At 40.6% G+C, this 24,566-nt stretch overlaps 1 protein-coding gene across 3 annotated transcripts in view; it reads left to right on the forward strand.

The window, feature by feature from the left end:
* The window catches only part of LOC109709696 (putative uncharacterized protein DDB_G0290521), a 29,861-nt gene continuing 6,000 nt past the window's right edge, over positions 706–24,566 (forward strand). Inside the window, exons 1-6 of one of the 3 annotated variants that reach the window (XM_020232024.1) lie at positions 706–801; positions 12,400–12,462; positions 13,077–13,331; positions 13,447–13,492; positions 16,115–16,201; positions 16,345–16,820. In XM_020232024.1, the coding sequence (XP_020087613.1) occupies positions 13,119–13,331; positions 13,447–13,492; positions 16,115–16,170 (315 nt within the window). In that variant the 5' untranslated portion in view covers positions 706–801; positions 12,400–12,462; positions 13,077–13,118 and the 3' untranslated portion in view covers positions 16,171–16,201; positions 16,345–16,820. Of the gene's footprint in view, positions 802–12,399; positions 12,463–13,076; positions 13,332–13,446; positions 13,493–16,114; positions 16,202–16,344; positions 16,821–24,566 lie in introns of those variants that run through there. The other 2 variants (XM_020232022.1, XM_020232023.1) reach the window with 2 other exon arrangements.

Genomic DNA, 24,566 nt, shown 5'->3' on the forward strand with positions numbered 1-24,566 from the left:
CTGTCTCTCTCTCTCTTCTCTTTCTCTCCCTCCCTCCTCTCTTTATCCTTCTCTCCTCTGTCCTCTCCTCTCCCTCTCCTCTCTCTCTCTCACTTTCCCTCTCTTCTCTCTTTCATCTGCTGGCGCACGAAGGGTGCCAGGCTGCCGCCATGGACGCCCCCCTCCGGCCTTTATCTTACTCTTTCCCCTCTCTCCCTTTACCCACCCAGGCCCCACGCGGCTCCGCCAACCCTCGTCTTTCTGCTCTTTCTTCGTCTTTCTCGTCTCTCGCGACCGCCATGGCTAGCGACGCAACGGCGGTGTGGCGGCTGCCCACGCCTGCGCGTGAGCCGCTCGCGGGTCGCGCACGTCGCGCCCGCGCGCGACGCGGAGAGTGCGAGAGGAGAGAGGAGCTCTCTCTCTCCGGCACTGCGTTTACCTTCCCCCCCCAGCGCCCGTCGCGGCCGGGTTCTCTATGTTCCCGCCTGGGCCGTCTCGTGCTCCATTTTGTCTGCTTCCTCGGCGCGCGACTCTCCTGCTCTCGGTCTCGTCTCGTCCTCGTTGCCCAGGGCTTGGGCCGCGGCGATCGAGAGAATAGGCGGCTGGTGGGCCTGGGGGCAGGCGCGGCGGCAGGCAGGCGAGCGGGCGGCAGGCAGGCGAGGCCCCCTGGCTCTCTCTCTCTCCTCTCTCTTCCCTCTCCCAGCGGCGACTGCGCGGGGGGGTCGCCGGCGCGGGGGCAATGGAGCGGGACGGCCGCAGGAGCGGGGCGGCCGCAGGCGCGAGCGCAGGCGTAGTCGTAGTCGCAGCCGCGGGCTGGCGCGGGTCCTCTCTCTCTTCTTCCTTTTTTTTCTCTTTTCTAATTTTTTTAAATTATTTTGTATGGCTGTTGATAAAAAAAATAATAATAAAATCTAAATTTCAATTTTAAATTAAAATTTAAATCCGAATCCGAACTCGAATCTGATGGATTTTACAAATCCATATCCAAATCTGAACCCGATCAAGACTCCGAAACTCGGCCCTGAAAATCCTAACCCGCAATAATATTTAAATAATTTTTTTTAATTTCTCTCTCTCTTCAATTTTTTTGAAGCTTAAAATTTAAAATTAGATTTGAAAATTGAAAAAATTAAATTTTTGAAAATATTTTAGGAATTGCGTAAATTTTCTGCCGCGAAGCGCGGGCCTTCACTAGTACACATAATTGCATCATCTGTAATATATTCTCATATATTATCCTATATGTACATGATATATTATATTATTTGCAATTCACTATATAAATTATATAGTATTATGATAAATTGTGTAAATATTGCACCATTAATTCTATACAAAAGTTGCACTTTTATTATACTATTGAAAGAAAATATTGCACTATTAGGAGAGAATGTTGTATTCTTTCGTCTTATCAATTATATTGTGAAGATTGAAATTTTTACGTTGTATTTTCATGTTTTCAGTGGTGTTTTTATAGGTACCTTAATTTTAAATTATCGATTTAATTTCAGAGAAAAATAAGCTTTTATTAAAGGTGTTTGGTGACTAGTACTATTCACTTTAGTGAATAGTAATCGATGTTTTATTTTGAGGCATTACCCTAAGGATGGCTTCGGATGTGAATCGAACTCCGTTTCAAATCATCCAATAAGTCGTTTTTCAATGGTTTGGCTATGCCGAAGGTGATGGCACTGCCCGATTTCATGTTCGATGCATGGTTTTTTAGAAAATTAGAGTTTATCGCAGATTAGCCTTTGATTACTTGATGTTCTTGCATTTTTAGATGTGTTCGATGTTCTGTTTTGCGTGAAAAGGCATGGGTCGGTGCCATTGGGCATATTACACACACTGGTGAGTTTTTGGAACAAAATTCAATGATTGGAGTGCTAAAGTGCTATTTATGCAAAGCGTCAAAATTGAGCACTTTGTAAAGAAGCTATCATTTTATGTAAGAAAGCTTACAGTTTTGGCGTGTGGGGGGATCTATTGATAGTAGACTAAGAGAGGACTTTATGTCTTAAATTTAATGGAATTCAAGTTTACGTGTGCATATTGGCACTATGTGGAAGTCGAGAGAGTGTTTTATGAGCGAGTCATATTTCGGTACAAAATGCGCATTCGTGTAGCAAAACGCACGAAGGAGTAGGACTACTATGTAAACGCAAGTACTTGAGAGGGCTTGGTACAGATTTTAATAAGATTGTTGTATTTCTTGCAGTTTTACATAAGTTTAGAGGGGTATTTACATATATGTATGATATATATAGAGAGAGAGAGTTGAGTTAGAATACTATTGATAACAAACGGGCTCCGTTGCCACCTATTTGTTTTCGATGATAGAGCCTCCAAATCGACGATCGGCACCGTTGAAAATGATCTATACCACTTGAAGTATCAAGAAATCAAATTTCATACTTTTTTGATATTGTTCCCTTGTCCATCAAGTAGGCGTAAAAATGAACAGCTGAAAATGAATATCCTCTAAAAAATGATGATAGGAATTTTGTAATCAAGATCAAGAGGATAGATCTTGTTCTAAATAGTTTAAAGAATTTTCTGACCAAAATTCAATTGATTCGGATAGCTTTACACCATTAAACGGGAAAATGTCTCATATCTACCATTAAAATTATAAATTTTGAAACCCTTTGATCATTAGGCCAATGATGTCGAAAAGATTTGAAATTTGGTTTCTAGATACGTTAAGTGGTGCAGATTATGTTTAACGTTACCGATCGTCGATTTGAAGGCTCCATCATAAAAAACAAATGGGTGGCAATGGAGCCTATTTGCTACCGATATCATTCCAGCTCAACTATATATATATATATATATCATGTGCAATGTACAAGTTTGGAGGGTTGAAGAAACCCTAGCCAACCACCCCCTTCCTCCTCTATGTACGGCAGTCGCACCGTCGCCTTCATCACCATCGGTTCCCTTCCGGCGAGCGAGGGAGTATCAAGATCCTTCTCTCTCCCTCTCCATTTCGCTTTTTTTCGCGCTTGCTCCCCAAGTTGGCTTATACCTGCCGCCCCGCCGCAGCTGATCGGGATTGCCACCGCCATTCCCCTCGGACCCCCGGCGACTCTTCCTGAGCTGCCCTTGGTGCTGTCGTGCGCTAGGAGTAGCTGCAACCTGAGGCGGAGCTCTGGGAGCTCTTGTGGCCGCGGGGAACCACCCAGCCTCCTCCGACGTGCCGCACCGCCGGTCCCGAGGAACCCATCGGCGCCGCCCCCACCCATCCCCAAGCCGCCGTAGTGGCGCTTGCAGATACCCTAGTCGCGGATCTATTTTGGTGCTCTGCAGCCGGGCCACGCTGCTGCTGCCTCCCGCCATTGACTAGGGCCGCCGATCACCTTCCATAGGTGCGGCGACCCTACCTTGGTCGGAGCCCGCCCTGCCATGCCGCCGGCCGCTGGATTTGAGGTGCCCTAGCCCTGCGAGTTAGGTCCTATAGGACAAAATTTTTTGGTGGGCTTGATTTTTTGGCCACGGACGACGTTGGTGAGCTCCCGAATCATGAGCACCGCACTCCAGGGGTTCTGTGGAGTGTCGTGCTCACTTTCGTTGCGATTAGCGAGGTCCAGTGAGTGCGACAAACTCGGTTGCTTCTAGGATTAACCATTTGGAGGGTTTTTTCACTATTTCACAGCCTTCCGTAGTCGAATTCACTCCGGATAGTAAGCACGGTGTTCGGCATGTCGAGACCTTCTGGATCTTGCATTTGTTTGGATTCCGAAGTGCGGAATCGGTGGTATGCCTCTATGTATTTTATAAGTATAGTATTTACCACGCACCGGGTGTTCGTTGGAGTGCTACTGTGATGCTTTTCGAATCAGTACTGTTCTGGACAGTATGGTTCAGCTTTGGGATGTTTGACCTTGATGTTCGAGATTTGAGAATCTTACAAATGGGATTTTGTGGTGAGTGGCACCTTAAATGTGGATTTAAGTGTGCATTGTGGGCATTTTCAGCTTTATTTTCGCAGAGTGGGTTGTCGTTGCTGGTTGCAGCAGTACGGTAGCCTCGTTGGCTGGCTGGGACCTCGCTGGTGCGGAGTGCGGATCACCAGTGGACCCTAGGTGGGTTCGGAAACCGCAAATAATAATTTTCAGGACCCTGTATGGTTGATTTTGGGGTTTTCATACTTGGATAGCACCACTCAGTGTGCGACTGTCCTAAAAAAGTGATTGTTTCGGGATAGCGAGGATGGTTGATTAAATTTCAGAGTGTTTTGGAACACTTTCAGAGTGATTTGGTAAATCACTTTGTACTCAATTTTTCATAGTGGATTGTTTTGTGTGATTGGTCCCGCGGATTTTTTACTCCGAGTTGGAGTTTTTCTATGTAAAATCTTGGTGTGTTGATTTTATTCTTTCGCAGTTAGTTTTAATTTGCATCAAGACGCATCAAGACTTCTGTTTTGTCGTTTACACCTATTCAATCCCCTCTCTCTATGTGTTATTTTATCTTTTAGATTTTTGGGATCCATTACAGCTGCAACCCTCACTGCCCGCATCACTTGAAAAATGGTAGGGGGTGAGAACATGCACACATGTCTTCCCTCCCAGTGGGTACCGCAAGCCGACGAAGGCAATGAATACTCACCGATATAGAAAGAGATAATCAAAGTCATGAGCAGATATCACAAATACAGTAGCAATAATACCGAAAGAAAAGAGAACAATAATAGAATATATAACTACCGCTACTGTAAAGTAGAATAGATGCATACATGGATATCGTAACTACAGTAGCAATGATGCAGGGAGTAAACAGCAGTACAGAGGAATATAACTAGCCGCTACTATAATACAGAACAAAGTACACGTATGCATCAACCGGACTATCAGTCCCAAAGACACCCAATCCAGAAGTTGCCATATCGATCTGAAAACCTCAGGCTATGCCACTACCGCTCTAGCAGGGATTGACCCGAGCAAATGACTACTGAGGTCTTCCTGGCATATAACCCAGCAAATGACTGTTGAGCTCACGGGTCGGATGTACGGTCACTTTTTCGAAAAAGAACACCTTCCTGCGGTGGATCAGACCACTAGTGTATGTGAAACACATATGAGCAGTGGCGATCAATGTAATATGCTCAATAGCCCACTATCCGCGGATAGCCGAAGTAAAGTCTAACAAAGAGTAACCGACCAGCCAGGACAACCTCTATCTCAAGGATAGAACAATATCAGAGCAACCGATCAATCAGGTCAACCTCTATCTCAAGGATAGAACAATATCAGTAACCAATCAGATCAAATAGAGCAAGTCATGCAATAGGCCACTAGAAATGTCACCAACCACGAAGTCAACTAATGTAAAATAATGTCATGTAATGATACGAGTGTCACCGACTATAAAGTCAACTAATGTCAAATCATGTCACGTATAAATACGTGTGTTACTGACTTTAAAGTCAACTAATGTAAAATAATGTCATGTAAGGATACGAGTGTCACTGACTATGAAGTCAACTAATGTCAAATCATGTCATGTAAGAATATGAGTGTCACCGACTATAAGGTCACTAAAGTCAAGATCGTCTATTATAAACATGTCATTGATGAGTCAATCATCAGGAATACCGCTCTACTATAAGATCATAACCATAAGAAATAGAAGTACCCGTAGAGCAACGAACAATGAAGACAAGTGGTATACGAAAGCTCAATCAACATCAAGTAGATGATGTCTGCCACCACGAATGACGCACCTTGCACGGTCGATGGAATTTTCGGCCGTGGGGTAGTATTCATGATTTAGATGAGTATTTATATGTATGTGTGGGTATCAGGTATTGCGAGTCCATGGCTTCCAATAGATGCAAGCATCTATTGTTAATTACCCCCTGTAGATTGGGGCACCTTCGATTAAGAGACCTTTATAGATTGGATGAAATGGATCGTATCTCGGTTTATTGAATCCTAAGTATATGTATTAGGATTCAGTTGGATTTGAGGTTGATTAGGCCCTAAGTATATGTGTTAAGACCTAATCGATATTAAACTCTATGTATTAGAGTCTAATTGGTTCATGAGATATGGGTTTGAGATCTGGTCATTGGTTCATGAGATTTGGGTATTGGTTTATGAGATTTGGGTATTGGTTCATGGGATATGGGTATTAGGTTGGATGTATGGTTCATGGGATTTGGTCCATGAGGTTTAGTTGTGGTTCATGGGATTTGGTCCATGAGGTTTGGTTTTGGCTCATGGGATTTGGTCCATGAGATTTGGTTTTGGCTCATGGAATTTGGCCCATGAGATTTGGTTTATGGTTTATGGAATTTGATCCATGAGGTTTAGTTGTGGTTCATGGGATTTGGTCTATGAACTTGGTTTTGGTTCATGGGATTTGGTCCATGAGATTTGGTTTTGGCTCATGGGATTTGGTCCATGAGATTTGGTTTTGGTTCATAGAATTTGGTCCATGAACTTGGTTTTCGCTCATGGGATTTGGTCCATGAGGTTTGGTTTTGGTTCATGGGATTTGGTCCATGAGATTTGATTATGGTTCATGGGATTTGGTCCATGAGATTTGGTTGGTTCATGGAATTTGGTCCATGAGATTTGGTTTTGGTTCATGGGATTTGGTCCATGAGGTTTGGTTTTGGCTCATGGGATTTGGTCCATGAGATTTGGTTTTGGCTCATGGATTTGGCCCATGAGATTTGGTTTTGGTTTATGGAATTTGATCCATGAGGTTTAGTTGTGGTTCATGGGATTTGGTCTATGAACTTGGTTTTGGTTCATGGGATTTGGTCCATGAGATTTGGTTTTGGCTCATGGATTTGGTCCATGAGATTTGGTTGGTTCATAGAATTTGGTCCATGAACTTGGTTTTCGCTCATGGGATTTGGTCCATGAGGTTTGGTTCTGTTTCATGGGATTTGGTCCATGAGATTTGATTATGGTTCATGGATTTGGTCTATGAGATTTGGTTGGTTCATGGGATTTGGTCTATGAGATTTGATTTTGGTTCATAGGATTTGGTCCATGAGATTTAGTTCTGTTTCATGGGATTTGGTCCATGAGATTTGGTTCATGGGATTTGGTCCATGAACTGGGTTTTGGTTCATGGGATTTGGGTTTTGGTTTTATGTGTGGAATGGGTTCGGATTTTATTTGTGGACTTGATTTGTGTTGGGTTTGCGTTTGATTTGAGTTTGGGTTTTGGTTTTATTTGGGGAATGGGTTTGGGTTTTATTTGTGGACTTGATTTGCTTTGGATTTGGATTTTATTTGGATTTGGGTTCATATGTGAACTTGATTCGGATTTGCAACTTGATTTGGAGTCGGAATTTGATTTTCCCGTTTGATTTTGATTTGATTTCGGGTCCGAAGAAATTCCCGTTTGATCTTGATTTGATTTGGGGTCCGAAGAAATCCCTGTTTGATTTTGATTTGGATTTGATTTTTCAATTCGATTTGGGGTCCGAAGAAATCCCCGTTTGATTCAATTTGATTTGGGGTCTGAATAAATCCCCGTTTGATTTTGATTTGGATTTGATTTTCCAATTCGATTTGGGGTCTGAAGAAATCCCCGTTTGATTTCGATTTGGATTTGATTTTTCAATTCGATTTGGGGTCCGAAGAAATCCCCGTTTGATTCGATTTAATTTGGGGTCCGAAGAAATCCTCGTTTGATTTGCAATTAGATTTGGGGTCCGAAGAAGTCCCCGTTTGATTTGAATTTGAATTTGATCTTCAAATTTGGTTCTGATTTGGGGTCCGAAAAAATCCCCGTTTTGATTCCAATTCGGGGTCCGAAGAAATCTCCGTTTTAATTTTGATTTGGGGTCCGAAGAAACGGGGAATCAAAGATTCCCCTCCCCTCTTCTTGCGATGCTGCGGATGACGTCGACGAAGTTGATGACGGTGGCGTGGATCTGTTCGGCCATCGGATTTGATTTGACATTTTCGAATAAGTATTGAAGGGTCCGAAGAAACGGGGAATCAAAAATTCCCCTCCCCTCTTCTTTCGAAAGTATCAAACCGGCGATGCTGTAGATGTCGTTGGTGATGGTGGCGTGGATTTGTTCGGTCGGCAAATTTGATTCAATATTTTCAAAATGTTTTGAAGGGTCCGAAGAAACGGGGAATCAAAGATTCCCCTCCCCTCTTCTTTTCGAAAAGATCAAAACGGCGATTGTAGATGTCGTCGACGGAGTTGTTAACAGTGGCATGGATCTGTTCGGCCAACAAATTTGATTCGATATTTATCGAAGAAATGTTGAAGGGTCCGAAGAAACAAGGAATCAAAGATCCCCCTCCCCTCTTCTTTCGAAAGTATCAAACCAAACATGCTGGAGATGGTCGCGGCAATGTAGATCATCCATTCCATCATCAACGACTTCGAATGGGGTATTGAGAGGTCCGAAGAAACGGGGAATCAAAGATTCCCCTCCACTCTCCCACCGAAGCCATCTAGATGATATGGATGGCTACGATCGTCGGACAAAAGAAAAAAAAAAAAGAGAGGGGGAAGAAAAGAGATCTTTTTTTTTTGTTTTATTATTATTTTTACTTTCTTTCTTTTTTTCTTTCTTTTTTACTACCTGTTGATGGATTCGATGAAGCGGCTCAACGATCTCTCTTTCTTTCTGCGGCTCGGCGATTTCTCCTTCTTTCCGCGGCTCGAGTGATCTCTCCTCCTTTCCGCGGCTCGGCAATGTCTCCTCCTTTCAGCAGCTCGGCAATATCTCCTCCTTTGAATATTTTGAACTTGGAAGTGTGTAGCAATCTATCTATCGTGTCGTCTCTCTCCAAAAAAAAATTCCCTGAATTTGATTTCGGTTCCCGTATTTATAATGGGAGGGGAGGAGTTAGTTAAGAATTCAAAATTCGAAATTCGAATTTTGAATTATTTGTTGGATGGTTGGAGGATATTTGGGGAGTGGTTGGGAATTCAAAATTCGAATTCGAAATCGAATGAGTTGTTGGATAGTTGGAAGATATTTTGGGAGTTGGTTAGGGAATTCAAAATTCGAAATCGAATTTTGAATGGGTTGTTGGATGATATTTTGGGAATTCAAAATTCGAAATTCGAATTTTGAATGGATTATTGGAGGATACTTTGGTAATTTGTTGGGGGTTCAAAATTCAAAATTCGAATTTTGAATAGATTATTAGATGGTATTTTGGGAATTCAAAATTCGAAATTCGAATTTTGAATGGATTATGATTTGAAATCGGATTTCGACTAGATACTTTATAAGGTGTGGGTGTGGGCCGTCGTTGATCAGACCCACCTTAATTTATTGGGCTCAAATTATAACGGGCTGAAATAAAGGCCCCCCCTCATTTTTTCTTTTTTTTTTTTATTTTTTATTTATTTGTTTAGGTTTTCGTAAGGGCTCACCCACTCACATTTTTTTTTTTATTTGTTTGGGCTTTCGTAAGGGCCCACCCACTCACATTTTTAAATGAACTTATTGTATATTATAATTATTGACCCGAAAAAATTAATGATTAATACGAGACCTATTAGGATTGTATAAACTCGAATCTAATCATTTTTAGGATTAGGATTGTTTCAACCTATATATATGTATGACAAGTATTATTTTACTTCAAACAGATGAAAAGAGGTAAAAAGGGTAGAAATCACCGAGCATGCACCATTTTACCAACTTCGGATCGAAGTACCCACCTGTCAAAGTTGCGTCAGAATCCTGGAAGCGCAAGAAGTCAACCGGACCTACGATGGGTCTACCAAGTCAGAGACAAACTTAAAAGACTCAAACTAAAGATTCACACACTCAATCCCAAATCCCAAGATTAGGCTTCCCAATAATCGGTCTTTGTAAACTGCCGGAAGTCCCAAAATCACACCGGGACGACCTCGGGACCCACAAAAAGTCCCAGAAGGCACCGACTCGCCCTACGAGTCAACCGCTGCCCCGAAACACATCCATTTGGATGTTCCAACAAGAACCACTACATTCCACGCCGAAATGGTTATCGTCGGATAACAGTCCCGATCCGGGTTCCCGAAAGGGTCGTTTTCGACATCGGAATCCACCGTCGCTCACCCATCATCTCCGGGCTTTCGGAACGACATAAGTGACCAGCCAAAAAGGCTCAGCAGCAAAACATAACTCACTTTAGCACCGTGAGAAGAAATCCAAACCAAAATGGTGTTCCGTCGGCGAATTTTGCCGAAAAACGTATCGAAAATCGATACACGATTTCCGCGAAGACTTTGGATAATCAGTCCAAAGGTCACCTGTAGCACACACGTACTACCCATAGCACCCACGGAGTGCACAATTGACAAAAGCCCTTACTATTCCTTAAAATCATATTATTTTATTTGATTTACCGGGTTTTATGGGTCGTTACAGCAAACTGAGGGCTTTCGAGGTCTGCTGAGACATGTACTGACAAGTCTCAACGTGCCAGAGGCCGTGCTTATGATTCAGAGCACAACTGCCCATTGTGGAGAGTGCGGGAGCAACTCGAAAATCTGCGAAACCTGCGGGCTGAAAACTAAAACGCGACTAATTCACCAATCCGGGGCTCATTGACCCTAAATGAGGTGAGCACTGTGATCAGCGCTGACCAACGATCACTGTGCTGTCCTTCAGAGGCATTGGAATAGCCCCGAGTTACCGAAACAGTGATCCCAATCTGAAACACTGTACAAATACACTAAAATAAAGCTCACTAGGCAAAAGAGGCTAGGGCATGGCCGGCGTGGCTCGGTGGTGGGCGAGTCGGCGAAAGACGGGTGCAGCTGGCAAGGAGAGGTAGGGGCACGCGTCGGCCGGTGACGGAAGGGCGACGGCGGCGGCGAGCAATGATGCCCTAGCCGCACGGGATGACGAAGAGCTCGGCTCAAGTCCGACCGGCAGGGGGCTCCGGCGTCGGAAGCGCCGACGGCAGGCGGGTGCAGCCAACCATGCAGGGAGAGCCAGTGCGCACGTCAGCCGGCGGCAGGAGGCAACGGGAGGGGTGAGCGACGATGCCTTAGCTTGCACGAGGCGAGGAGAGCTAGGGCTCGGCTTCTCCTACAGCGATGGCCAAGGGGCAGCGCCGATCGGCTGCGGGGGTCTCCCGGGGTTGCGAGGAGGGGACGCAGGGCACCGAGTGACGGTGCGTGACCACACACAGACACCAGAGCTTAGCTCGGTCAGAGGGTGGCTGCGGTGGCGCCCTAGGTGCGCGGCGGCCACGGCGGCCACTCCGGTCGTGCGCGGGGAAGACCGAGGACCGAGAAGACGGTGGGGCAAGCTTCGGGACACACGGGGGAAGTCAGCGCAAGCTCCTGCCACGCGCACACTGCTTTAGCTGCTCCCTGCAGGCCGCAAATGCAGCGGCAACACACGACGGGGATGCGGCGGCCGCGGAGCCTAGACGGAGGTCCGGCGACGCCAACATTGTCGAGAGAGGGAGGGAGAGGTGCTGGATTAGGGTTGTATGAAGAGAAACCCTAGAAACTCTCATATATGGCAACGAGTAAATCGTGCGTAACTCCCTCAAACCGCGACGTTTGCAGCCAAGACCCTGACCATGAATGTATGACTGCCTCGCGCCACGATCCACCGAGTTCCATGAAATTTCGCGCATAAAATATAGGGTGTTTCGCACAAAATACGAAAATAATCAATTTGACCCTTCCTCGATAAACGCGTGATATCTAGCGACCAGTCCGTCAGATTTTCGAACGGGTTGTGCCAACATATTCAGCACGATTGAGTCATCGAACCCACAATTTTGTTTTGTTCGATTTGGTCGCTGATTCGCGGCGAAAGCCATTCTCTCTTTGATTCTCCAAAACCCTCTTTGCGATACAATCCCTTTTTTCTCGAAAATCGTGCATCAAAGCCAAATCCGTCAGTGCCATTGGGTCCAAGACAGTCGAACCATTGAAAACAAGCTATTGTATCACTATAAACGGAGTCCAATACGCACCAGACGCCATCACTACTCACAGGCCTCTTCGGAAAATCCGAGTTACTATTCACTTTAAATGATTAGTAAAGATCGCGTAACTTCTCTACCCTAACTCGTTTTCTCTCGGAACTTGACGAGTCCTTATGTAATTTAATTACACACAAAAATATCGTTAACAAGAAATTTAGCTATATAGCAAAATTCTCAGTTTTCACACATTGGTGGTGCGGTAGCTCTTTTGTGTGACCTACTGGGGCTGACCATCCCAAGGGTAGTGCAATGGTGGTAGGATGGTGTAGGCTTGACCGAACATGATAGGCGGTCATTCGGATTGGATTTGAATAGTTAGTAACCGATAGTTAGTTGATACATTCATTATACCTTATAGTTGCATTTTGAGCACTAGTATTAAAGATGCATAGTAGCTATAATTTTTTTTTTTCCAGCTTTTATTATTTTTGGCTCTTTTACTTACCCAGCTCTTTAACTTTCACTTTTGTGGACCTAGTAGGTAGCCCTTTGTTACTATCTGTTCTTGCAGAGCCTTCCGTCCCTATCGTTGCTACTGATCGAGGTAAGAGAGTCGCGAGTTAGTTTCCTATTTTCTTGTGTTGGTTGGTTAGAAGATCACCTATTTAGCTGGTTTTGAAGAGTAGTTTATTGTATATACTTTTAGCTTATGTTTTTTACTTTCAATTTTCAGAGGTGATTTTATACTTGATGGATAAACACCGATTGTTCTATTTTGAGACTTGTATGTACAGTGGATTACTTTTTAGCTTTTAGCAATTTTATTTCGTCTCTAATATTTGCTTGTAATAGCTCTTGTATTATTTACAAATACTTTTTTTGGTTCGTGTGCATAAGATTTTTTGTATAAGCGGTGGTCTGTTGACGAGTCCGGATTTGGCTGCAATTCGGGACGTGACAATAAATTTTAAATTATTTTAAAATAAACTTAAGCAAAAAAAAAAAATTATTTGTAAATAGCAAAAAAATTTTGCCAAATAATTTTATAAAATTATTTAACAAAAATTACTTTTTTATCTAAATTTTATCACACGCTTTACAGCTTTTTGATTAAAATCAATTCTTCAGATTAAAATTAATTATTATGCAAAAATCACGTTTTGACATAAATAGTCTACCCGCAATGGGGAACTAAATTTACCTTCCCTGGTCGTCCAGTTTGCGGTAAACTTTGTGAATCAATCGCACGAGTGGAAAGGAATGGGCATTTCGACGAGCACCAGCGAGGCGCCGCTGCAACAACCCTCCTCCTCCTCCTCCTCCTCTTCCTCCTCAGTTTCTCCTCATCCTCCGTCGCCGTCGCCGTCGCCGTCGCCGACGCCGTCGCCGACTCTCCATCAGACGGACGCCGACGAAGAGGACGAGAACGTGAAGCAGCTCAAAGAGTGCTCCTCCATCTACCTCTCTCTTCAGGCAACTTTAACCCCTCTCCCTCTTAATTCGCACTCCCATTCCCCTCTCTTTTGTATATTCATCATTTGTTTCTCTATTCTCTGTATCTTCTTTCCCTCTCCCAATCTCATTTCAGGAATGCCTCGCTGAAACCAACAGGAACTGGAAGGCCTGCCAGCGAGGTACTTAACCAACACACTCTTCCCCCCTTCTTCTCTCTCTCTGTTATAATATACATACCCATGATTTAATTTACTTAGATATGCTGGAGGGCTCCAATGAATTGGTAGATCATGTCATTCTTCTTCCAATGCTGCTAAAAATTTACATGAGAATTGTCCCGCACCGAATAAATTAATAAAAGAATAAAAGCCTCATGTACACTAATTAGGCTCAAGTTTTTAGGTCGAACAAATTATATTAGATATGTCGCTTCCTCCGAATCATAAAAGCTGATGATCTAGCAATCCTGGGCTACTCATCTACCAATGGACCTAGAACTGAAAGGCTTAAGCATCATTGCAACACATGGGACTGGGCTAATCTCGGGGATGTTATTTGAGAGTTCGCATATGTGCAATTTCACTTAGGAAATTGCTATAGGATTGATATATTCTAGTGGAGCTACACACAACAAGCTTAAGCTTTTAGATTAAATGGATTTCATTAGATATGTCACATCTCTAGAACAATGTGGTACTGGGCTGAACCCAAAATTCCTTAACAACCTCTATAGTAAATGAGCCATAAAATTTCTTGCTACAATTGTTGGGTGAAGATGTCTTTGTCGCTGCAACAGTAGGGCAAAGATGACAAGTCTGATGGGTACAAAATCCAAGGAGAATTAAGAAAAGAAAGAAGAATTTAAAGAGCATAAGTGCACAGCTGATCTAGGTGGTCCCTGTATATATATATATATATATATATATAGAGTGAGGCTACTATGCTATCGGAAGCACGGAGCCTTCCGTGCTTCCAGCTCGTTTTCGATGTTGCGACTTTCGAATCGTCGATCAGCTCCGTTAAACTTGATCTAGAGTATTTGAAATACCTAGAAAATAAATTTTATGATTTTACGATATCATTTGCCTAGTGAACGAAGGGGCTTAAAATCAACGGCTGAAAATAAAAATCTTACAAAATGTGATAATATGATATTAAAATTTTAAATCAAAAATATTGATCTTGTTTTATATAGTATAAATAATTTTCTATCAAAATTTCACGTGATTTGGATGTTTCTACACCGTTAAACTCGCAAACGGCTTACTACGACCATTAAAATTTGTTGATTTGAGCACATTCGATCACTAGGCAAATGATATCGAAAAATAATAAAATTTATTTTCTAGGTACTTCAAATACTCTAGATCAAGTTTAACGGAGCCGATCGACGATTCGAAAGTCGCAACATCGAAAACGACCTGGAAGCCACGAAGGCTCCGTGCTTCCGATAGCATAGTAGCCTCACTCTATATATATATATATATATATATTATATATATATAATATATATAATATTTTTTTTTTTTTTTCTCTTTTTGCTAAATTTGCGGGAGGGTAACTTGGAGCTGATAATCCAAGAATTTGAGATTCAATTAGCATTTGTATTTTTTTTTATTTTTCTTCTTGTACATACTAAGTAAGAAAAGATAAGTAAAAGTAGGAAAGTGAATCATGGACCTAGGTCTTAGGCTTTTTGTCATACTGCGGTGCTTAAGTGTCTCTCTAGATGGAAGTAAATTTAGAGAAAAATATGAAACAATGAAATCTTGATCCCACGAACAATACTTCTATGCTATGTGTTATTCATATAGAAGTGAAAAGAACCATTTGTTTTCATTTGTTAGGTACGATGAAATTCTTTGAAATAGAAAATTCGAGTGAAAAGATCTTCCTAACACAAATAAATTGATTGTAGAAAAAGAGTCCCCAAGCTTTAGATTTCATTCTGATGGCTTAGGATACTAATTTCGGGGGCTTGTTGAGATAAACACTGTTTTTGAAGACTAAAAAAGTGTATAGATATTTGAAGGACATTCTTATATCCTCTATGGCTAGATAGCCGTTGTATAGAGAGACATAACATTTAATTTTTGAAGAATACAGTCCATCTTAAGAAACAGTTTTTTGCACTTGCAAAGAAGTGTTCACATGTGCTTGAATGAAGTTTTCTTGAATTAGTTTAGTACAGGAAATTGAAAGTGGGGTTTCACAAATCTCAAAGGATAACAATTATGAAACTTGACATAGTTATTTGTGAAATAACAAAATTGCTTGAACAATGTGGACCTTTAAAGTTGCATCCCAATTCACATTCACAGGTTCATTCAGTAAAAGCTGTGTAAGTTGACCGGGTTTAAATGTACGGAAACATTTATATTTCTAAGATCATTAAAAAGTGTAGAAAAAGTTGTCAATTGCCTGTTAGTTATTTTGATTGCTTTTTTTATGTTTGTTAAGGCGGTTCTTAATAATAAATGTCTATGTTAATACATTATGCGATCTGTTATTTTATCTTATTTGAGCTTATGTACTGTTAGTCAAATACTAAACTCTTAGTTTTATTATATCATCTCTTTCTTACTTCTCAAATCTCTTATTCTGCATTAGAAGGAAAGTTTCAAAATGTCCACATTCAATTTATTCTATTTCTGAATCATCCATGCAGAGGCAATATATTTTGCTTAATGTTCTGTTTCTCTAGCAAATCATGTGCTAATAGTAATAATATATTTTGACATTGTAGTATATTTCGTTAGCTTCCAATTAAGAGGTTCATTTTATTCTTTCTGGAAAAGCAGAAGTGCAAGCCTTAAAAGCCTGTCATGCTAGGAGAAACAAGAGTAGAGAGAAGTGAAAAGCATTGCAAGCTGCTTGCTGCATATCTTGTAAGTGATTGCAGTTGATATATCCACTTATTTAACTTTTTTGGTGACGTTTGACATCTTTCATTTTTCATTTTACATAATGTCAAATGTTGTTTGCTTCCTGACATATATTTATTATCTTATATCCTCTCTTGGCAATGAAGAACATTTAGTTACAAGCATGTCTGTGTGGTGCTCAGAAAGCAAGGGAACCCTTTCCTTGAGTCACACAGAAAGCAAGGGAACCCTTTCCTTGGATGACTCAAATTGGTTGATTATAGTAATAATGATTTTTCTGAATAGTAGTAGTTTCTTTTTGAAATATTAACGAGTCTAGAAAGAAGTATTTATCAATTTCATAGATTAGTTCATTAGGGATACACAATTGTGGGTGGGCATAACATGTCTCAAAGAACATTCATATTATATCAGTGAGATTGGTCCGAAGTGATATAACTAGTTTGCTGGTAAACCAATGATGTGGCTATATAATTCAAATGCTTGTGGATTGAAATTTTCTACAGAGATATTATCTCTTTGGCAAGCCTGCAGCACACATTCAGTTTTAACCATTGATGCTCTGGAAAAGCGCGTGTGAAGCATTTTGGCTGTTTTTCATGGTTTTGAATTTTATGTGAACCCTGTGTTAGGTTTCGTGTGCTTTCAAAAGAACAAGCTGACAATCACTTTAGGAAGGCATTCTCAACAAGCAAATCAAGTTTCGTGGTTTCTATCTTAAAATAAATTCATTTGGTAGAAGTTATTGTGTGTCTTTGACATCTAAATTTCATCAACTCTGCAGAGAAGAACAGCTGTTAGTCAATAATTTCCACTTTTTTTTTGGAAGGTGAGAGGTGCATTTCTTGTTTGAATAATCTCTTTTTTGTCCTGTGTCGTGTAGTTTCCGAATGTTAGATATTAATTCAGCTAAACCTGATGGAACTTGGAAGATATCTTATTTTTCAGGTGCATGTTACATCAATGCATTGTTTGAGAATAGGAAGAAAATTGAGGTTTAGCAAGTTGTCTGCAAGTCATTTAACCATCTATAAATTAAGTGGTTTATGTCAGTGTCAGATACTTTTTTTTTTTTGTATACAATATGAATGTTAATGGCAGTGTCGCAAAAATAGTAATAGTAGCAGCCTAAAAGTAGTGATCTAATTTATCTAACGGGGTTAAAATTACAGAGTAAAAATACTTGAAATCAATTCCAGCATACTTATTTGGTGGTGTTGTACAAAAATTTGAAATTTATATAACTAGTCCTGTCATCCAAATCTACTCTTCAATGTCATCATCACATATAGAACAAGTTAATATTATAGAATTGTGTATCTATCACCGCTAGGCCGAGTTTGGATTGCTTTGCTTGCTGCAGCCACTCTGAATGCTCTAGAAATCCATGGAAACACAAAGTCTCTAGAGCTCCACTGATTTTGTGTGCCTGATCAAAGTGGAAGGGTGATGGAACCTTGGGTTGAGGAAGCACTGGCTCAGGGGCTTTTTCAATAAAAGGGCCAACCACCTTCTAATTGTGATCTGACATATAAGTAGAACGGATCTCTAGGGACTTTTAGACTTTTTAGTGAGCAAGAGAACCCTTAAAGCTATTGCTGTAGACAAAGCCTCTTTTAGCATCGTAGATAATACTCATGCTCCGGCTGATCCAAATTGGCACAAACTGGCGTGGCATCTAGGTTACAGTTACACAGACTCCTCTCCAAGGAAGCTCCATCCACGTCCGAGGGGATGCGCAGCGGATGCGCATCTGCTGCGCAACGACGTGCGTCCGCTACGTATCCGAGAATTTGAAAAAGAAAAAAAGACCTAGAGAGGACTCATGTGTGTCACATGAATCCTCTCTGCACAAGTTCCCAAGACGTTCAAAGCGGGAAATATTTTTGCTCGCTCCCGGTGTATCTTTTATTCATAATACACCACAATCAATTTGCTTAATGCTTTGGAGTTAAAATCTAAATTAACATATATGATGTACAATATCTAAGAGATATATATATATATATATATATATATATATATATATAGAGAGAGAGAGAGAGAGAGAGAGAGAGAGAGAGAGAGAGAGAGAGAGAGAGAGAGAGAGTGCAGCTACTATACTTTACTGAGTATAGTAGCTGCACTACTCATAAGTTCTCCTCTATCAGATCTGTTTTTAGATCCGTGACAGATTTGATGGAAAAGAGAGATAACGGATGGCTCTATTAAACCCATCCCGTTTCTCTGCTACCCATATTTTTTCCTTTTTTTTTTTCTTCCCCCCAAATTAGACCTTCCATTTTCCCAATGCAACTCTTCCTCCTCCCTCATCCCTCACCCTTATCACAGATAGCCTCGCCCTACCAGGCCTCACCACCTCTAACCTCCACGGGTGAAGTAGTAGCAGCGTGCGGCCGAGTCGGAGCTGGCCCCCCCCCCCAACCCCCCTATGTGCTTAGCCACCTGGTTTGGTATTTTGTTCAGACATATAGAACCAGGCGGCTAATTCCCTGAACAAAACCCTAATTGGGAACAAGAACAAGAACAAAACTCGTAAGATTTTTCTGGATTTTTTGGTATTTTTTCTGTCTGGAAATGTTGCTGTCGAAAATTAATGAAGTTACTATGCACGATAACTATGCATACAGTAGCTTCACGTGGGATTTTTTTTTTTTTTTTTTTTTTTTTTAACTTTTTAAGTTTAGTATGCAAGAGAGAGAGAGGCACTAATATGTCGGCTACTCTGACAAAGGGAGGTTCAAAACTCGGAGAGCGTGGGAATATTTCTGATTTTTAAGATTTTATATAAATGTTATACAACAAGAGAGGTCGAGAGAGGGAGAGATGCGTATTAGTCAAGTGACTATGCACGGTGTTTTCTTTTTTTGTGTTTTTATCTTTTTAAACTTTCGTTTAAGAGAAAGGCTTTAAAAACTTAAGTAAAGTGTTTTTGAAGGCGCGGAAACAATGATGTAACGTGGGTGTTAAATACAATAAATAGGGGAAAGATGTTTAAGATAGAGATTGTTAATAAATAGACAGTTGCAAGTAGACATAAAGGATAGAAGAAATAGATAGTATGTCGTTAATAGATAATTTTAGTATTAACATAAATAGAGAAGTGCAAATTAATACAATGATATTAATAAGAAAAAAACTGTATACAACTCTTTTTAAAGTAGGTCCCCGTCTGGCTAGCACAAACTTCTAAGAAATCACGATAAGAAATCTTCTCAGATGTTTTTATATTTCTAAAGGGACTCTTTATCTCAGTAAATCTTCTGATGACTGTGCAATTATTTCTAAAAAACTGCGAACTACTATTGATGAAATTTAATGTTTCTAATGATAACACCACTCAAGATACAGTGTTTGGTGTGGGCAATCAAGACCCTCTTGGCGTACAGTTTTCAGAGAATCTCTCCATAATGCCGGTGGCTGGGCAAAAGCAGCGTCTGCTAACAAGAGCGGGAAATTTTAGAGCAGAGCATTTTATCCTCCTTATCAAAATCTGCCAAGGCCATATAGCTTTAGGCGCGTGAGGCTGAAAGAGAGAGAGGGAAGAAACGAGAAATTTTCATTCATAGTCCAAGGAAAGGAATCATGGCAAAGAACATGGCCATGGATAGAGAGAGTGCGAGAATGAGAATAATTAGAGAAATACGAAACTTACCATTGTCAAGGCGCGAACGCCTTATAAAGAAGGTTTCCTCTTCCAGGGACTGTCCGGGGGCGAAAGAAGAAGGCACTTGGTTTGTACAGGACCTTCACTAGGTCCAGATAGTGCAGCGTCTGAGAATAAGATAGAAGTTTACATAAGGAAGGGACAGGAAAAATAAAGGCTGGAATTATTTGAGAAAGGAAGCTAAGAGGGTACCTCATACAAGAGGCTTGGCTTCATTCTTACACTTGATCGTCGAATGATCTTCCCTTTACAAGCTTCAGCGCGAATTTTTTACATAGGTAAGATGGCAAGGGAATGTGGAAATCCGGCTCTTTCTTTGGATGCGTTTTTCAACGCATGCTTAAGAGAGGAGAAGGCTTCCTTTATAGCCGATATAGGAAGGAGGTTTTTGGAGGAAAAACATGGCCGGGCCGCGAGAGGCCAGGGGATGTCGCGTAGGGTTAAAAAACGCTAAGCGGGGCTCGGCAGGTTTAGGTAATGGATGGAATGATACCACGGCACTGATGACGGTGGGCCCTACTGTTTTGAAAAACCTCAGGCGTAGGGTTATTGGAGGTCATACATTGGCGAGACACATTTGGTATACCGGTGCATATGGACTTGGTGCATGAGTGATGTCCAATGTGAATAGCTTTCGAAAAAATGGAGCTACGTGTCGGAGTTTTATCTTTCATTTTGCTTGATTGGGCTGCAAGTAGGGAGGAGAGCGAGGAGAATCATTGCTGGGGAGGGAGAAAGGAGGGGACTGAGCAACGAGGGCAGTAGGGGAGCCAAAATTGGCGTCTAGAGAGTGGAGTCACTGACTGGTGTCTGTTTGGGGCAACAGACTTTAGACACGCTTTTTTTTGGTGGAGATGGATGCACGATAGGTGAATTACGCGGCGAAAAGATTTAAAAAGCGAAAATAAAGACTGATTAGCGAAAAAACCCTGAACTAAAAACCTATTTTTGCCTGTGAAAGAATCAAGGCACGCGGGTCTAATTCTTATTCCTTTTTTCTTTTTCTGATTTTTCTCTTTCTTTCTTTCGATTTTACATCCGCCAGTCCTTTTCTTTTTTTTCTTTTTCCAATTTTTTTCTTTTGATTTTTCATTTCGCAGATCTTTCTTCTTTTTCATATTTCCCGACTTTCTCTGGAATTTCTTTTTTTTATTTTTCTCTTGCTTTTTTCTGAATTTTCGTAGTTTCTTTTTTTTTTTAGCGCAGTGTCCAATACAGGACTAGATGAAAAAGCCGCAACGGAAAATAGCAGAATTGAAGAAAATATATAACAAATTATGATAGCAATATATCAGAACCAGGTGGCTAAGCATTTTTTCCCTAAATTGTGCACATTTGGCGAGATTAGATGCTTCTAGTATCATGGGATCTCCTGTCCTTGTTTTTCTTCAGTGTTTCGCTATACTAGAGTGTGGTATGTTTTCTGAAGAGGGTTCAATTTCGGAAAAGCGTTTGGACATTGGCTGTGATATCTTTTGAGGAAGGCACTTTGGGTGGAAAAGGTGGCTGAGGATAAAAAGGATGGTTTTACTGAGATAGACGGATGGACTACTGGGGATAGTAGTTGGAAATGGGTATTTTATGTTTGTAATAGAGGAAAGACCAAACTTGTAGTATTGGTCAGTATCAGAGAGGATACTTATGGAGGAGGATAAGAGGAGATTAGGTACGAGATAACCGATACCTTGTTGTAGGGATGCATGAGCTTTGATGGCTGTTGTTCCCAGAATAGCAATCTTTGGAGATTTTCTCTGCATCCTTTGTTCGGCATGCATGTCACAAATATGTTCGCTTTGAAGGCCGTGTGCCATTGTTGAGCAGTTTCAAGAGAAATGTGTTTCTCGGATTGTGGGTGATGTAAAGCTTGAATATGTGAGCAAAGCGAACATTTGAGACGATATAATTTATAAGTTTGGACCGCAAGTATGTACGTCGCAGTGTCTAAGGCTTCGTTGAGAGATAGAATGAAAATCTTTGTAGCGAGGTTTGGGCGAAAATTTTATAAGCGGGATAATAACATCAATCCAACGAATCAAATTTCATCTGGTTTTAAAACCTTGAGTACCACATCTACGAAAGGGAAAGAGTCTTTGGGCTGAACAGTCTGGAATATTCTATTAAGGAATTTATGCAGCAACAAACCAAATATTTTTGTCTGGCTCTGATGATATTGGACTGTCCTAAATGAAGCATAACCTATCAAGATTGTCAATGCAACATTTTTGTTCGCTGTAATAAAATTAGATTCTCGAGGACGAAAAGTAACTTTGGGAAAAATAAAGTGAGATTTTCTTGTGCCATCAAGCTACCGAGGTTGTCTTATACTCAGGTTGGGTTTATAGGGAAATTTAGAAGCTTTTTGGATACCATGTCTGTGTCTGACCTGAATATTGTCTGAATCGAAAATAGAACAACTCCAATGTTAAACTGCCTGCTTCATCATTCCAATCCATTACCTTTAAACCTGCGTAGTGCTCGGGGCTGGTTTTTTTTTATAAACTGATGTTTTTTTCTTGTTGATTTTTGTCGTTTTTTGTCAAGGTGGCGCCGCAGTTTTCTCCATGCCAAACCCTCCGCTTACTTCGGCCTATATAAAAAGGAAGCCTTCCTCCTCTCTTAAAAGCATGGTGAAAAAAGCATCCAAAGGAAAGAGCCTTACTCCATAAAAAAGCATTGCCTCTGTGCGCCTATGTAAAATTCCGCTGAACTTAAAGGAAACATTTCGACACCAAGTGAAGAATGAAGCAAGCCTCTTGTTAGATATAGCATCTAGCTCCACAAATAATTCCTAATGATTTTATTTTCCTGTCCTTCCTGTAACAATTATCTTTTCTCACTGCATTCTGGAGTGAAGAGTTCTGTACAAACAATCCTTTCTTATCCCCCGCCGGGAAGTCCCCCGGAAGGGAAACCTTCTAGCAGTGTGATGTAAGTTAATAATAAAATCTCTTTTAATATTATAGTCTCGAACTTTCTATCGCATGCCATTTTCTTTGGCCGCCATGATTCCTTTCCTTGACTCTCTAAGAAATTTAATCGGGTTTTTCTCTGCGATAATTATTCAGGGCTTAAGAAGTGTAAAGATATATGCTTGGGCAGAATTTGATAAAGAAAAAATGCTCTGTAAATTCTCCATTGATAGCAGATGCAGAGATAGAATGGTCTCTGAAAACTGATCGCCAAGAGGGTTGTGTGGCCGCAACATGTGTCTTTAAGTGATGTTATCCCAGCATTAGAAATTAAAATTTTCATCAATAAGTTCGCTGACTTTTAGGAATGGGCATCATCGAAATTTAATGAGATAAAGAGTTTTAGAAATATAAAAACTCTGAAAAAATTTTATCGTGATTAGAAGGGAGTAACGGCAAGACTTACTTTAAAAAAGATTTGGAAACTTAGTATTTCGTAAAACGGAAGAGTTTTAAATTTGCCACTTCATCCTATTTTTGTTCATACCTACAATACTCTTTCAGACATATATTATTTTCTAGTCCTTTCCTTTTTTACTGGCGAACCTGTCTAATCAAACAATCTCATCAAACATCCAACCTATCCATCCGCCATTAAATTAATATTAATAACACGCACATCGTTTCGCCTTCCAACACGGAACTTTAATTTATAAGTTTAAAAGCTTCTCTTAAAAGACCAGTTTCAAAGATCAAAAAAAGAAAAGAGAAAAAACAACGTGCATGTCACTTGGGCGTAATAGGCACTAATTTACGTGCCACTCTAGATTTTAGACCGGAAAAATTTATAAAAAATCTTAAAAAATCAGAAATATTCCCACGAGTCTTTTGCTACCCTTGTCCAGAGTAGCCGACATATAGTTTCCCCTTTGCATTTTTCTGTTTGCATAGTAAACTTAAAAAGTTAAAAAAAAAAAAAAAAAAATTTCCACGTGAAGCCACTGTATGCATAGTTATCGTGCATAGTAACTTCACTAGTTTTCGACAGCAACATTTCCAGACAGAAAAAATACCAAAAAATTCAGAAAAATCTTACGAGTATTTTGCCACCATTCTTCAGAATAGCCGACATACGGTCTCTCCTGTAAAAATCTTTCTTTCTTTCAAATCACTATTTGCATAGTAACTTGCATAGTAATTTATTTACGTACGCACTATTTCTACTTAGTATCCTACGCTAATTAAGCTTTTTCTAGCTATATCAGAAAAATTCTCCAAAAATACCCAAAAAATTGTTAAAAATCCAACTTTCTCTTTCTTGCCCTTATCTTTTTCAACCGGTATTTTCTAATACTTACTTTTCAATATATTACATAATCTGACCCAACTCTACTATTTCCGCATTTCTCTAAAAAACCCAAAAATATTTGTAAAATCCCTTTTTAGGTTTTTTGCTTCTTTCAAAGGTTTGTTTTCCTCATACCTTAGGGTTTTCTTAAATAGACAAGGGTTTTCTCCATAAATCCTAGGGTTTTTATTTTAAGGGTTTTTATAACAACAGTCTTGTAGTTTGTGTTTAACATGGACCTTTCATAGACAAATCCCGTGTTACTTAACTTCTCCTAAACCCTAAACCCTAAAACCTAAACCCTAAACCCTAAACCCTAAACCAGAAAAATAGTTTCTGTGAAAACTGCTCAACAATGGCAACACAGCTTCAAAAGCTGAACACTATTTGTGATGACTTGAGAACAAAGGATCAGAAAAACATTCAAAGAATTGCTATTCTGGA

The sequence above is a fragment of the Ananas comosus genome, linkage group 4, assembly GCF_001540865.1.
Source record: "Ananas comosus cultivar F153 linkage group 4, ASM154086v1, whole genome shotgun sequence".
Classification (NCBI taxonomy): Eukaryota; Viridiplantae; Streptophyta; class Magnoliopsida; order Poales; family Bromeliaceae; genus Ananas; species Ananas comosus.